At 33.9% G+C, this 17,611-nt stretch overlaps 1 protein-coding gene across 1 annotated transcript in view; it reads left to right on the top strand.

Moving 5' to 3' along the window:
* The first annotated feature begins 237 nt into the window (after positions 1-237).
* The window catches only part of LOC137402009 (short-chain collagen C4-like), a 31,534-nt gene continuing 14,160 nt past the window's right edge, over positions 238-17,611 (top strand). Inside the window, exons 1-3 of the mRNA XM_068088477.1 lie at positions 238-303; positions 1,748-1,933; positions 9,592-9,634. Coding sequence (XP_067944578.1) covers positions 1,784-1,933; positions 9,592-9,634 — 193 coding nt within the window. The 5' untranslated portion in view covers positions 238-303; positions 1,748-1,783. The remainder of the gene's footprint in view (positions 304-1,747; positions 1,934-9,591; positions 9,635-17,611) is intronic.

The following is a 17,611-nucleotide window of genomic DNA, read 5'->3' as shown; positions in this document are numbered from 1 at the left end:
AGGAGAGAAAGGTAAGAAAAGACCTCAGTCGCCTTTGTTAACAGGTTGCCAGTTTAGTTAAAGATGGTACAGATAAGGATGTTACTAATTCAGTTTGAATCTAAATACTTGCTTCAACTTTCATCTAATAAAATTATAGATTTAAACATTTAGGAATATTAAACTATCTTGCCATTTAAACTTCATTAAAACTGTATACATAATTATAATTTTAGGAAAGGTGACCCACAAGCCATGGCATGCTCATCTTATGGTTTTTTGCCTTACGATGTGGAACACGAAGTTTTTCCGTCTCTCCATACGGTATTTTTCTAGCCATATGACATAAAAAATGTCTCTCAAAATTCAAGTTTAGTGGTCAGTGTGATGCATATGTCGGAGTCCGAAAGATTTTGATGTGCTAATTGTTGAGGTCCTTCATACAATGGCTGGAAGAAATATGATGCTCTCTTTCTCAGTTCAGCATTCTTCGTGTTTCGCAAAAGCTTGATCTTGCATGAATGAACCGGAATCGAAGTTATTGGGCATTTTAGTATTTAATATAATATTTACTATAACTTTAATTCGTTAGCCATGAGTTCTCCGGATTGATAATAATGTAAAGGGGAGAGGTACATGTCAGAAAATGACATGCACATAGCGATGTTACATTTTATTGCAGATTTTAACCACTAAATAGGTAACTATATCTACCAAAGTTAATATACTATTTTGTTACTGGTTTTTAAGATGTTTAGTATGTATATAAAAATTTTATGTTATTTTAGTGGAGAGTGTTTGTATTAGATACATGTAAGTAATATGGGTTCCTATACCCTTCTATACAACATTTTTGTATTCCAATCCCAATACCAGAAGAAATGAATGTCGTATAGTAGGGCTCCACTGTATTTAGTTTGAAATGATCAAAAAGATATTCGTAACAAGTTTGGCAAACATGAGCAATATTAAATATACTTTTTAAAGTTTGGAATTACTTTACATTTTGTTTTAATAAATATATTTTGCTTTTTGCGTAGTTGTGTATTAACTATTTTTGCTGATGAAGAAAACAGTGGCAGAAGACACCTATTTCAACCTTGTGGTGAGAACAGGGAAAGGCAAAATCGGTTATCCTCGAAGCACCACAATGTTATTTCACAATTTGACGTTTGAAAAAAATTTTGTGTGAGATACAAAAAGAATGAATACAACACAGTAGTTTTTGTACCATTGGTATTACAATTATTATTTGTATATAAAAGTTTCAAGTGTTAATATTTTTAATTTTCAATTGTAATAAATGTAAGTCACTAATTTTAATATATGCAAAGTGTTATTATTAATGTACTTAGGTTAATAGCAATTCTATATGAAGGGTAAATATTAAAGTTTTTTTTCTCTCTTGCAATCAGTCGAGACATCTATGTGACTAAAACTGTTTATGGTTGTGGCTTACATAATGATAGCTGATCTCTAATCAGCTCAGTTACAAGCTGTCATCTACCATGAGGTTGTATTGAACTGCCTCCGCTTTAAACTCTTCTCAGCTATACCTTTATATCCCTTCCTTGATTTAGGCCTTCTTTGATTTTGCTTGTCGTAGGTTACTTAAATACTAATATATTAGTATTATTTAAATACTAATATATTTAAAGTGTTAATATAAATGTACCCAAGTTTTAATACTAATATATTATATGTATATTGTGACTATTTCAGATAAAACATTGTCCACTCACATCGTAGTTTACTTCTCTCATTTCAGACAGTTTGTCTACAACTGTTTGAGAATACAGAAAGAATGAAGACAGCACAAATAGAGATGATACTGCTGATGATAGTTTTGATTAAGATATGCTATTGCAATCCTGTGGAGGAGAATGAAGTGCTGATTCAGTTACAGGCTGATATGGAAAATCTAAAGGAAGTTATTGCTTCAATGAAAAATTTGGTAAGTTTTATCAATATATAAAAAAAAATTGACAGCTGCTTGTATTTTGCTGAGAGGTTATTATGCAAAATGTCATCTTTAAGTAATGCAGGCTAGACTCTGGTACAATCTTTATTACTTTGAACTTCTGAGACTGACTAGCCAGCCCCTGGGAGTGCGGTGAGTCAGTCTTAGGAGTTCAAAGGCTCATTTGATTGGCTGTATTGGTTTCTCGGCTCTGAGCCCTTCTTCTATTTTCTCTAACAATGTATCTATTAAAAGATACGGGATTTGTTATGAGTTTTATTTATATTTTGTTATTTATTTTATTTAGTTTTGTTCTTTGAACAGTTTGATATTAATACACAATTCATTTTGTGTACCACACAAAACATGTACCTATATCTTCCATGTGAAAATAGCCATACTTTATTTATTCAATAAAGAAAGGTTTGGTGAAAACGCGTACAAAAATGGTTGGGCTAGGTACATCCAGCTATATGAACAAAGTGTTGTTATCTTAGAACTTTGGCGCAAGAGAAACTAGAGCTTTTATGTCTGTAGATGATCTGGAAAAACCACTTTTTCGCAGTTTGAAAAAAAATAGATGGCTATTTGATATTTGAAAGTGGTTCTATTACTTTTGATCAAATCCATTATATAGCACCAAAGTTTTGTTGAAATACCGGTTGCATAATTTATATAGGTATCTTTTCTCAAGTAAAACAACCTTTATTTGTCAAAAACCTGACAAAAACTGGCAGTAACTGTCATACAGACAGAGCAAGTAAAAAGTGCATACTGAGAGCATTACAAAAAAGTCGTACAAAGTAAGCTAGAAACGCGGATGTCATGACTAAATAAGCAAAAACTAACTTGCTAAGATATGATGCATTTCAATAATACCATTAGATTACTGTTTGAACTAATATATGGCAACCATCAAGTTTTCCATTGACATAAATTTTTCATGATAGGTTGATTAGGAGAAAATGCCAGCAATAATTTCATTTGCAAGGCAATACACCAGATTGATTTATTTACGTATGATAGCATCATTGGTGAAGGAATACTTTACGTTCATGTGCATTATACAACAATGCCGGTTGAAATTGTTTTAATTTTATTTGCAGTCTCAATGTCAATACCACTTCCCATTAGCTTTTCAACTTTTGTATGACTTATATAACTTATCAATTTGTGTGACCAGAGTGCTTTTGGGAACATCATGATATCTTTTGATTCAGCTCTAGATAGTGCTACACCCTTTGTGGCTTGTCCAGTTTGTAGGTCCATCCTCTAACAAAAAAACCATGTCTGATGTTGAGCGTCTGTCATTTAAGCCACCATTCTAATTGGCATCTGCATAATCCACTATATCAATATTAGTAGCTGAATAATATTTGATAATAGAGTATAGTGACTCTTTAAAATACCCAAGTAGTTTTTTGGTTGCTATCAAACCGTTTAATTGCTTAGGAAATGTCTCGAGCGAGTCGCAACTGACAAGTAAAAAAGACTCCCAATGATTGCATAATATTTTTGACGCTGCACTGGTTTGCTGATACCATCATCTTTTGTCAGTTTGACATGTATGTACATCTGCTGGGGGTGATACAGGACTTCCATTTTTATCCTAGATCTCTTAAGCATCTGTGAGAGATATGGTTTCTGGTGTAATTAGATTTTTATTCTCATTTTCAAAGCTAATGCCTAAACAGTAATGCAGCTTTTCAAAATCTTTCATGTTGGAGGTACTAGCTAGGTCTTTTTTCTTTTTTCTTCTACTAGCTAGGTACTATCAGTCATTTTTGCTTGGTACCATTCAGAAAAATTAAATCTTTGCCATATACTTGCCAATTATTGTCATCATTTCTGATATAGGCACACATATCTGCATCTGAGTTTGCAAATGTTAAAGACTGAAAATACTCATTCAGAACTAAATTTTGACATTACCAAAACAGCTCAAGTCTGTACAAAGACATGCATACAATATGTTCTTGTACAAGCCTGATCAACCCATAGAGTTGGATCATATATATTTTTTCATTCAGCAATCCATTCAAAAATGTTTTTCAACCTCCATCAGATAAATAAGCATATATTAGGTTTAACATCATATGCTAACAAAATTCGAAATGCTATAAACCATACAACTGGAGCAAACGTTTCCACATTGCCTACTCCTAGCTGTTGTGCATATTCTTTCATTACCAAGTAACCCTTAAACCTCTCCACCACTCTTTCAGCATCAGGTTTTGCTCTGAAAACTCATTTACATCCTGTTGTTTTCCTATCAGGTGGCAGTAGAACAAGATCCCACACATAATCATTCATAACCGGCTGGTATTTCGACTCAGCTACAGATAACCACTCATTAGATTCTGTGTTTTGTTTTGTTGGATCAAAAATTTGTGGCTCAGTAATGTCACAAACTCAATGCAGACAAGGTTTTAGCTGGATGTTTGCCACCTTAATGGCATATTCACCAATACTATCACACACCGGAAAATGACTTATAAGACAAAGGCATGTTGAAAGCTCTTGTGCTTCCGATGCTTCATTATTCATACTAGCGTTTTCCTGCATTTCAAGGTCGATTACTATTTTAGTCGAGACTTGCTTTGACTCACAGTTTAGTGTTCAAAGTCAAAACAATTGAAAATTACATTACATCTAATGACCATTTTTCTGTTTTGTACATTGAAAGCTTGTACACTTTGGAAGCAAGTTATATCCAACAAAACATAACTTTTCAGCCTTAACCTCCAGCTTCTATTGTCTTTTACTAAGAATATAAGCAAATACAGTACACATGAAAACACGTAGTTGGCGAATACCTGGTTTATGTCCATACCATTTTTATATGGAGTCATGTTACCCTGAAACTTGAAGTAGACAGATAATTCCTAAAATATGAGGCTGTAGCTACAGCTTCTGCCTAGTATTTTCTGCTAGGTTTGCGTGAGACGGCATAGAACATGCTATATATTCTTCCACACCATATTGCTCTGAGGTGTATGATACAGTGGTTTTATGTTTAATACCTTGTCTCTAGAGGTAATTACAGATTTCATGAAACATGTATTCTTCAACACCGTTTAACCTAGAAGTGTTCCTATTTTTTTCCCTACATAATTTGACATTCTGGCTTTAAATTCCTAAAATTTGTCAAAACTTTTGGTTTGTGATGCCAGAAATAACCTGCATAGCATGTAAAATTTTATTTATGAGTGATGAAAAATATTTGCTAGCACTAACAGATTCAGTTTCAAAAGAACATATGTACATCTGCACCAGTTATAAACATAGCTTGGATTTAATGTCTGTCTCTCATAGAAGTAAAATGATTACAAGACATTTTTCTTTGTGCACAACTCTGACAGGAAGAAGCTTTAGCATAAAGTATAGGCTGCTGTAATTATATAGGCCTATATATATTATATTATATAGGCCTACTGTAATTCTGTTCAGTATCTATATTGCTAGAGTTCAATTCACTGGTAGTTGATTCATTTGCATAAGCAAGCCACTGATGCTAGGTGTCAATATCCACTGAAGAAATTTCTCCACCACTTAGGCTACGTGGTAATTCACAGTTTTGTTTTTCCCTCAAAGGTCCTGTAGCACTCACTTTGTGATTAGCATCATTTATCCAACACCTCTTGTTACCAAACTGCACTACCTTTCCTTTCTCAGTAGCAGATTTAACTGAAAAAATATTTTAAGCTAGATCATGCACATGCAGAACATTATGTATAGCGGCTATGTGATTCACTTTACAGGTTGAGCTCAGCGTAATGCAAACAGTGCCAACACCTACAGTATCATGTTTGTGACCATTACCTAATCCAAACTTTTCTAGAGCAGATAGTTTTACATAGTCAGAAACCGGCTTTTATGTGGTTTCATGTGTCAAGAGGTACCTGAATCTATAACCCAAGATGCATTGTATGTTTATTCAGAGCTGCTTTTTAAACGAAGGCATGCTGTGTCATAGTTAGAGACTCTTTTGTAGAATTTGTTTGATTAGCCTTATGCTGTTGCATACTTCCTTTCCCTTTTTGGTACAGTTCTTACTGATGTGACCACTACCATTACAGTTCCAAAAAATAACTGACAGCTTTGGTCTCCAAGCTTTTGATAGCAACGCAGTATCAGGTTGTTAAGCAACAGTTCTACTGTCAGACGGTTTATCACGTCGGTTCTGTTCTTCATTGTTAGTTATTGCTTTAGTAATTCAAGAGTCAAAGAGTAAATGTCTAGAGCAGTCACAAGGTTAGCACAGCTTTGGCAAACCTATCCAGCATAGTAACCACTTGGTCCTCTTCTGAAGTGGCAGCATCAACAGCTAAAAGTTTATCAGAAGGGTCCTTTATGTGTTTTATGTCTTACTCAACAGGTGTACCTTCCTACATTGAGCACTGAAAGAACTGCTTATTTAAAAATAGTTTGTTGACTGGAGTTTTCATTTCAAAATGGCTCTGAAGTTTTGTTCAAGCATCAGCAGCTGTAATAAGATTATTACAGAAATAGTGTTATAATATGTATTATACATGTAACAATATTGCAGTCTGTAATAAGATGCAACAGCTCTGCGCCTACACTCAACACGATATGTGAGAAAGTCTCTATACACTAGAGCACTTCTTGTATGCTTTCTTTACAACACCATCAATTTCTTTTTCTGAGCCATCAGTAATTTTATATAGTCCTTTAGCTAGCAGTAAATGCTGCATTTAAAACTGTAAAGTATGATAATTACTTACATTTAGATCTTATCTAAATGTAAGTACTTATGAACACTCTACTTAGTATTACTAGATTCCATGATAGTAGCTTCTCAGTGTCACAGTATTGCTAGATATGACAGGGTTTTTATTCACAAATGCTGCAGTCAAAGCGAGGCCAATGTTATTACTGCTGTTTATCTGGTATTTTGCAATAATATCACATACTCATTATATACGCATTATGTGGCTCTCAGCATGAAGGAGCTACAGAGCTAGCTAAAGAGTGGTAGAATACGCATGTGAATAATAAAACCTGCTCTGAAACACTTACTGGAACCAACACCTACAAACAAACATAAAACACTCAGTATTATTAACTCACAGTAAAAATGGTAGTAATAGACAGTAAAAGTCCAAACTAGCTAAAAAGAACTTTTGTGTCTGGTCCCAAAACCTAGTAAATTATAAGTTGCTAAATGTTCTTTTTTTAATTAGAAGAACCTTTATTTGTTGAAATATTGTCTACAATCGACTGCAATGGTTATACAGGCAGGGCAGGCAATGGGTACATTATGAGTGCTGATAAGTGCATAATAAGCGCAAAACAGAAAGGTATACAGGGTATGCTAGAGACGCAAGTGTCACAGCTAAATAAACAAGACCTAACTTACTACGATACAAAGTATTTCAACAAGTTTGAATTTTTGTCAAAATACAAAAAAATTTATTGAAGTTTGAATTGTAAAAAATTGTGTTATATAAATAAGAGAATGCTATAAAAATGATAAAAATCTCGCTCATCTAGTTTGAAGCCGCTTAATTTGTGCATGTAGATTCTTAGGTAAATCATCACACTAGTGTCCCGGCAGTCTGGAGTGCTGGGAGAGATGTACACTGTCACATCTCTAATTTGTGTTACACTTGGTTTAAGTGTTCTGATAAATCACAGAGAATAAATATGTGCACAACTATTCTGATTTGCTGAAGGGCAGACAATAAGCCATGGTGTAAGTGTCAGGCTAGCAAGTAAAATATCTTGAATTGAAATCTCAGATGGTTCAATCCCTTTTGCTTAGATTCAACTATTGCTACAGACATAGCCATTATTATACTAAATAATATACTAAAGATCGCTGCAATGGTGTTGACATCGTATGCCATTCAGAACTCTTTATATCATTATTATACAACATTTTCAAAACAAAATGGTATATTCAGCACAGCAGGCTAAAGGCTGGTTCATACTACATTGTCGTATGTCTGTGTTAATCACACAATACTTTGGTGATTGTTCGCAATAACAATGTTCAAACTAACACAAAACTATCCACGTTTATACCAGCAAAATGTCTATTACATACCATTCTCATTCTACAATACCGACATGGAAACAATGAAATACTAATCTTGCCGCAATCGTCATAAAATAAAATATGTATCGAGCAATCCGTGACAGCCAATCACTATCACAGAAGTTATACACATTGCACAGGCTGTCATGGATACTTAGCTAACTATTGGCAAAGCTTGGCAGCTGCAAAATTTATCTGAGTATCCGTGTTGCTATGACAATGCCTTCGCCTTATGGCGCACAAAATCGAAGAATAATTACGGAGAGGACAAACCAGACATACGGTGACATGGTGTGAACCAGCCTTATTGATTTGTTAGGTATAGAATGTATAGTTCCATTGTTCTTACACTGCCGGTCTCATGAAGTCTAGAAAAAAAGACAAATTCAGACTTTGCTAAAGGCTGGTTCACACTATATCGCCATATCTCAGTGTGGATGCCGCAATACTTCGGTGATCATCGATGATAGAAATGTTCACACTATCAGAAACCATTTGTGTTTGCATCAGCAAATACTCCGTGATGTAGTGTTCTCACTTTTCTTTTTAAATTTTTGCAAAAAACCTCTTTGTTTTTGCATGATAGAATCAAATACTGGTCCCGCAGCAACTATCATAAATGGAAATAAATAAATTAAGCTATCTGCAACTGCAAATTACCATCGCCCAAATGGTTCACATTGTAGAAACAGTCGTCGATACAAGGCAAAATATCAGGAAAGTTTGACAGCTGCCAACCTTCCTGACGTGTACGCGGTGCTTTGTCGATGCCATCGGTTTATGGTTCACATAATCAACGATGAACACCGAAAGGGAAATGCTAACATACAGCGATGTAGTGTGAACCAGCCTTAAACAACGCTTCTCTAAACCTTCAAACTTGATCGCTTCTGTTTTGCTTTTTGGTTATTGTTACATCGAGTAAATAGTTTGATATGAAGCTCGGCTTAAAGGACAACTGTACAATAGAAGACAATTTAGCTGATTATTTAAAAACAATATTTTTTAATAATTTACCAATAACTACTTTATAAATCTAATAGATATATGATTAGAAGAGAAGAAGATATCAGGAAAGCAGAGGAGACATGTTAAAATAAGTGTTTACCAATAAGATCCGGCTAGAGCAATTAGAAATGTATTATTCTAAAAGTAAAAGAATCTTTACATCCAACATTAATACAGGTATCCTGAATTGTGAAAGATGTATATCCATAACATAACCCTATTGATCTGAAGCTGTGTACCCAATGCAGTGTGTGCAGCAAGATGAAATTTTTGTTATTTTATGTAGATTTATGCAGACTTTTTTGTTAGTTCGACCATCTACAATGGATTTGTTGGTACAAGTTTGGTACAAGTTTTCTGTGAACACACTCATTGGTCTCCTGCAACCGAAACATACGAGTGAACCTATTAAACTTTATTTTTAATAAAACTTTATCAAAACAATCCACATAATTAAGGCCTTTGTAACAGTCAATGACAAACATAAGCACTAAAAAATCAAACTTCAAAGCTTTAGATATTGTGTTTATAAAAATGTTAGCACCTTTTGTTTCTTGTAGTTCTGTATTAACTATTTTTGTAGGTGGAGGAAGCCTTGGCAGGAAACCGTCTTTATCAGCCTCGAGGTAAGAAAAGTGAATGAAAAAGTCAGCTCTACTGTTTCATATTTTATGTTAGCTTTTATGTTTTTTTTCTAGATTTATCCAAATATGAATATAATGTGTAGTAGTATGTATAGTATTAATAGTAGTATAGTAATTTATAAGTAGTGTGTCCTCTGAAGATGTGATCATAGTTCTCCCTCTTTTTTATAACCATGACATTTTTGACAGATTTCAACAGTAGCTTACCATTGCCTTTGGTTGAATGTTTCAGTAAGACACCATCTCTAGCTAGTTAGCCATTGGCTTGCAGAGCGGCAACTCCACCCTTTGTCAGGTTTCGTTTTGTCCTGCTGAGTTGCTAGCCATCTATCTCATTCACGCTGGAGCGCCGATGTGGGGAGCCGGCTTAGTTGCCGACAACCCAACTAGATTTGGCACAGGAACAATTGTGGTTGAATGGCCTTCTTCACACTACCAATGGTCTGTGTGACTCAGACCACTGACCAATCATAATCTGTTGCTTTAACCACTGGCTGCTGTAATACAACCTCTAGGTTGATTTGAATTCTATTATATGATAACAGACGATAAAACTTAGCAAGTATCAATCTATGATCTCTAGACTACTATACCTCAAAAAATTTCCTAACCTTTGACAAACTTTAAGAATTCATGTTTTCTGAGAAACAGTATCATAGCAACTAGTAACCTGGTAGTTTCATATGCCATAAGGTATCACTAGGTGTACTAGCTAGGAGTACAATTATTCTTTATTGCTATGGGGTGGTTGATTGGCACTGATGGTAGGGTTCTGAGATGCTATGTCAAAAGAGGCAAATCGGAGTTTCCTGTGAAATAATATTTTTCTCAATGTTCAGCCATGACTTAAGGCCGATGGATAAACAGAAAGACACGATTCTTGTTATAGTAAAAACTATAGTAAAGCTTAAAAGCCTAAATAGAGTTCATCACATTTTCTCATGGGGTCTTTGGACTTTTGTTAAAGGTGAACTTGCACAAAGTTTTAGTTGATTTTATCAGAAAGTATCAGTATTTTTCTAGCACTTCTGTGATTATTTTTGATTTTTGAGATAATCTGACTGTCAGGGTGTTTCAAGATTAGAATCGAGAAAAATGCATCGCAGTTAAAAAGTTCAGATCATGCAAAAGTGCAATTATAACGACTATAGTTGCAAAGAAATCAACAGAATGAAAGCGAGTAAAACTTTAACGTGAGCGCAATAGTCAATAACAACTATTGCAACAATAACAGCTAGCGGATGTCTTTTCATGCGTTTTTTTCTGAGCATTTTAACCGCATCAAGTCTTGTTGATTTTAATCTTGAAACATCCTGACAGTCAAATCCCCTCAAACATCAAAAGCACTCACAAATGATAAAGAAACGCCAATACTTTCTGATAAAATCTATGTTTAAATTTAATTTTAATTTAAATTAAAATTAAATTTAAAAATTTACTTCAATTCAAATCTAAAATTTGTGTAAGTTCATCTTTAATAGAGAAATTAAACTATTTAGCAAATTAAAGCGCTCTAGCAATATGACTAAGTATGATACATCTTTTTGTAAAAACAACTAACGTTTTTTAGTTTGTGCTGATTGCAAATTTAGCGCTAATTATAATTTAAGAACTAACAAAGCTAGCCAGTTCTTACGTTTTAGTAATTGAAGAAGCATGTTGACTAGAATTGATTTTTTACCCGAGTTCATTCCTGTACTGAAAGGTTGCACACACATTATCAGGATGGAACTGAAGTGAACAGCGCTAGCTTAAAGCTTGGACACAAAATACTGTGGCTCTAAATAATGTTCAACCACACCCTCCATGTAAGAAGACAAAAATATCTCGCACCTTCTGCTGTCACTATTAATAGCATCATTTGTCTATAAAACACCTCTGTATACTTTTAATATTTTTGTTAAAAACATTAAATATTTTTTAATATTTATTAATTAATTTAATAGTATTATTATTTTAATAATAATGCTGTTAAATGTTATTATAATAGTTAAATAATATTAGTGATAATATTATTAAACTATTATAGAGATATTTAATTTAAATAATTTTATTAATGTATTTTAATAACGTTAAAGATAAAAAAGGAAAAAATATGGACCAACTTACAATAAAGAATACCCTCAATAACTGTAACAGTAAAGATTTAAAAATGTTAACAAAACATTTCCACTACGTAGCATTGAGAGCCCTACTACCATTTATTGTAGTGAAGGTGCGGCTGCGCTTTATTCTAAAGCTATAAAAATGAAAAAGTGAAAAAACATGTTTCCTGGAGTCAAACTGTCTTTCCTTAGTGAGCCTCACGCCAGTAGTATATAGAGAGCAGATCTACACATAAAAGTGACGGATCCAGCGGGGGGATAGAAAAAGGGGGTTGTGAATTAAATTGGCTAGGGGTGTAGATTGAATCGTGTGGAGTTGAATGAGATGTTGGGGTTTGGGGGGAAATTGTGGTGTTGAGTAGGGGGTTGAATTCGAGGGGTTACGGATCCGCTCCTGGCGTAATCGGCGGATTATCTGTGGATGAGTCATCGGATTAGCGGGGGATGAGTCATCCGATTGAACGCGGATTATCGCGGGATTAGTCGGGGGAATCGTCGCGGATTAGTCGGGCGAATCGTCGCCGATTATCGGTGGAATAGTGGGGGTGAATATCTGGGACATCGAGGGCTGGATGGTTTTCCGGAGTGGATCTCGCGGATTATCGAGGAGAGCGAGAGATTACCTAGCGGATGAGTGAGGGGGTTAATATCTGGGACACCGAGGGGTTGATTTTCCGGAGATTGTTATATATTTGGTTGAATGAGAGATAAGTTTTTATTGTAAAATATAAACTATAAATGTTACAAAAAAATTCAAAATCATTCTGTCATTCGTTTTAAAAAGGAAAGTTTTGGAATACATCTTTCATCAATTTCTGTGTCACATCGAAGAACTAAAATAAGAGTTGATTTTCCCAAAGAATTGAGAAACTGAACAGGAAGTAACAAATCTAATCCTTCATTATTTCCAATATTATCATATATGAAGGTATCTTTAGGTGTAGTAGAATTTGAAATAGGTTGAAGATTACAGATAAAGTCAATATCTTGAAAATTCGATCCTGGAGGACATTGCAACATTGAAAGAGTAGAGTTATATCCACATAATTCTCTTCTGTAGAATAATTTGAAATCAATTAGAATATCGATTGTGGAATTTTGAACTGAATATTCACATTCAGAATATGTTAGAACTTGCTCAGATGAAGCTGACACTATAGGATTAAGGTATAGGTTTTTTCCATCTGTTTCATCTTCATTTAGTAGTTCTTTACACGCAAATCTGTGATTGCCTGGTAATGGATAACCACAATGAATGTAGTCCAATGGAAATATTCTTCCGCATGTTTCATTATTCTTGTGATATAAAGTAGTTTCTTCGAATGGAAGTAGTAATGAAACTTCAAATTCATTGAGTGTTCTGCTTAAGCAGTTATTCGCATCGGTAACATATTGAATTCTTTGATTTCCATTTATTATTCCCGTAAAGCGTAAAATGAGAAATATTATAATGTGCAAATTCATTATAGTCATAGTGTCTTTTTAAAATACTACTCTCTTGACTGAAGTAGGCAAAGAAAATGCATAAAAAAGTATGTCAATATAATATATATAGTTCATTCTTCAAAATTATCTTGAAATACTATACAAAAAAAAAGTTATTCAATTCTATTTGATGAGTCAATCCTTCTTGGATATAAAGTGATTAAATATAAAGAATTATGCAAAGTCTAACTGTGATGATTATCAATTCTTCCCATTGATATGTAGGAGTTCACTGAAGTAACGATTTGTAGCATGTTGATCATTGGTTTCTCCTCTCAAATATGGATAAAGTCTTGTTTCGGTTAATATTATGTTTGAAGGTGTGTTCCAATCAAGTGAGGATAATAATGATAGTTGGACTTTGTCACTCCTTGGTCCGATTTGAGCAGATTCCAAACACATTCCAATATCGAGTTCGGCAAAAGTCTCATGAAGTTCTTGTCGAGTCAATCCTTCATTTCCATATCGTATTTGCATTATTCTAATACAATATTGACATCCTCGAGCTCCCTCGAAGCATCCACACCGACTTTCTAAATATGTTACGAAACGTTTATAGATATAGAATCCGATAACATAGTAAAAAGTTTCTTCAGTAACTCTTCTGATGAATTTTTTTGTGTTTTTCTTTACAACCACTCTTGATAATTGTCCATCCTTAAGATGAGCTGGAATAAACTCCTCTAGAAATATAACCGACATTGTTTCTGTTTTCTTCGTTTTTTTTTTTTTTTTTGGTTCCTTCACCAACAGAGCTAAATTGAAGAATGGTGGAGAAATCTAGAGGAGTAGACTTAATATCATTCCGAATCTTTTTTTTTATTTTCATCCAACAGATTTTTCATCTATAATTACATCATCAATTTCATGCTCGATTTCCTCTTCCACGTTTTCTCCGATTAATGGAAATTGTGCTATATGAATGAGTCTTCTGAAGAGCAGTTGTTTCGTTTCATCACGTTGAGTAGGATGAGTCATGTAGTGCCGAATTCTATTCCAAAACACGGTTTCAAAAATCGTTTCTTCCATCGTTTTAAAATCGGTCGCGATAAATCTGTTAATCCATTCTAAATCAACCTCTTTTCCAATTTTACCTTCTCGAATGGTAGCTTCAAGATCAACCCATTCAAAGGTCATCTTCAAATCTGAGGGTGTTATCGATATTTCTTTTACACATAATGTTGATTCCAAACATTCCCTGCATTCCAACGCACTGCAGACACAGTTGGACTTTAATCTTTTCAATGACACAACTTTTCTAAAAGCAGCTGTTCCTAGAATGTAGTATAAACATTCCTCGGTAAGATGTGTACGAATTTGTTCATTTTTGTCAAGATGAACCAAGATGTTATCTGGGATTATTTCTGCAACCTCGAATGGAACAAAATCTTTAATCAGAATGTTTTGAGTCATGTTACTATGAGAAAGTCTACATTCGAAATGATTTTACATTGGATAGTATATTGAATTTATATGAGCTTAGTTATATATTATTGATATTGTATATACGAAAAGAAGAGCCAATGAAGAAAATAAAATTTTATAGTAATAATACATCGAGGAGCAAAACTCTACTATCATATATACTTAACAACAAATTCACTTCTAAAAATTATGCTAAAATATATTCTGTGCTCACTCCATCGTTACATACTCTTCTTTTTGAATAAAAATATGTTAATCCAGTTCTAAGTTGAGTGTATGAGAACACTCTATTGTCTTTTTTTACAAAACCTTTGTTTACCCCTTCCTTGGGAGATCTTGAATGTAATACTTTTAAAAAAGTGTCTTTTGTAAAACTATTCGTAGTTTTACTTAATCCTTTACTGCTATGCTTTGTAGAATGAGTTTCATCATTCCAGCAAAAGTAAGTCTTAGAATTTAAGGCTACTATTCCATGTCCTGAAAATTCTACTTTGAATAAACCAGGAGTCCTTATATCATATTGATATACTTCTCTGCAACAATTTTGTAATTCCCACAACTTTGTAGGAACAGATTTACAGAGTTGGAAATCATCCGCGTGTCGATCGCAATACATCCTAGGAAACCATTTTCCATATTCTTTGTAGTATATATCAGCGATCTCTTTTCTAACGATATTATCCATAGGTGCTGAAAGAGCCATGTAGGCACTATCTGTATCCATCGCCACATACTGGAAGTCCTTTCTGTCGAAGTATCTAAAATAAAAAAATTTCAATCCTTAATTCTTGTTATCTTAGTATTATAATACTCCCATTTCAAAAATTATCATTCAAATGTTTTCCATTATACATATTTTTTTCTAAAAGATACAAATGAGATTACTTACCTATCCATGAAGTCATAGTAGAACTCCAACATCCGAAGTTTAGCCAGTTGTAATATGGAGAATCCGATATGTACAGGTATATCCATTTTCATCTGAATAAATATATATACAGTCCTATTAGATTCCTTTACATATATTAGCTCAAGTAAATTTTTCATTATGATTCAATTATATCAATAAGATAATAAATATATACTACTAACCGAAGGCTTGTGTTGAGTCAACTCATAGAAGCTATCAACGATTTCCTCCAAAGATTCAAATCTGTGTGATCGTATTCTCAAGGATGCTTCATAATCTCCTTGAATATACTTGACATTTCGATGTTTTAATTTCTCAGTGATTGTTTTCCCGTACGATGAATTTCCAATGAGTTTATTGGTTGTGGCTATCAACTCTTGGTCAGGATCTTTGTCACCAGCTCTTCTAGCATTTGAGACAGATTCTCCAAATGACTGGAAAACTCTTCTAGGGATGTATTCTATGACTTGATATATTTTGGTTATAATCAATCCATGATTAAGATACCATTTTGCTAAAGTGGTGAGTAGTAAAATTTTTTCTCCAAACATACTCCCCACCAAAGTTCGTTGTTCTTGAGGTAGCATTCCTTCCTTTTCAGCAAATTCTTTCATACTTTCACTAAGATGATTTCTATTCAAAGATGTATTCTTGAAAATGGGGCTCATTTCTGAAAACTTTTCGTATAAGTTTTCAGGAACAGATATATCGCATTCAATGAATCCATATATCTCCCCTTTTATAATCTGCTGAATAATCTCATCCTCGGTGGCAAAGGAATTGGAAGGATAAAACTCTTCGTTGAAGATACTAATAAAGTTCTTAATCTCGGTGTTATCCTCAATCATCTTGTTCCATTCACACTCCCAGATTCTTACTAAACGATATCCAAGTTCTTTAACATATTCTTCCTTCTTTATCGTTTCCTCCAGAACTTCACTCATGGGTCGATTCTTATATGGATGTATACTTATTCCTTTGGTCTTGTTACAGTTATGTCCATGCCAGAAACATCCATGAAATTGAAACACTGTATTCGATTCTTCACAATATCCATCAACAGGAAGATTATGTTGTCCAATTCTAAATTCTTTATCGTTGTTTTCATGTAAGATTTGAATATTGTCCTTCCAAGTCAAAAATTGTAACCATCCATGAGCAGCCATGCTATTTTTTCGAGAATGAGTGTATGCAAATCCATTTTCGGATCGTCTTATTCTAGGGTTTCCAGTAGGCATTTCTTGCATCATACTTCACAAATATAATGCATTTGCATCAACTCCTAGAATAAGTTCACAAAGTTTGGATTCCTTTCCAAACTTTCTTTCTCGAATCAGTGTTTTCTTCGACTCATGAAGTCTGTGAAAAACAATGCTAGGTTCACCTACGATATTGTCCTTGATAGTAAAGTAAATATCTTTATCACTTTCCTTGATCAGACAGACAGGTTGACAAGCTTTGAAATGATGTGATGAGATTGTCTGATGATGAGAACTCATAGGATGAGGAGGTGAATCTGAAAGTTTCAACATCCAATTTACTGCCAATCCAGGAAGTGAAATGGCATCTTTCAACATATCGATTCCCATGGTTCTGTAAACTTCTTTTTGTTTTTCTACAGCTTCAACAAATGGTACTGCATCGAGATTGTTGTACCATACTAGAAAATCTTTTAACGTTTTCATCTTCTCTTGTTTCCAAATGTTTAAACAGATTTCATAATCAGCATCCGAAATATGTTCATCTCTCAAAGAACTGTAAAAGCATTCTTTAGCTGGTAGAAACGGTTGTTTCAACTTCTCAAGATCATCCATATATTCATAAGGATAGAATCCTTTTTGTTGAGAGCATTTGAAAGCTTTGAGATACTTTGCATAGGAAAATCCTGGAGCAATGAAGTTGGAAATATCCAAGAATTTGAATCTTCTTGATTGAATACAGCTCATCTTGTTTGTTCTTTTCACTACAAAATCAAAATCTTCGTCTTCTGTGTCTTGAAGACATCGAAGTAGAGGTCCTTTCATCACATTCAGG

The sequence above is a fragment of the Watersipora subatra genome, chromosome 8, assembly GCF_963576615.1.
Source record: "Watersipora subatra chromosome 8, tzWatSuba1.1, whole genome shotgun sequence".
In the NCBI taxonomy this organism is placed as follows: Eukaryota; Metazoa; Bryozoa; class Gymnolaemata; order Cheilostomatida; family Watersiporidae; genus Watersipora; species Watersipora subatra.
This window is presented reverse-complemented; position numbering and strand designations above follow the sequence as displayed.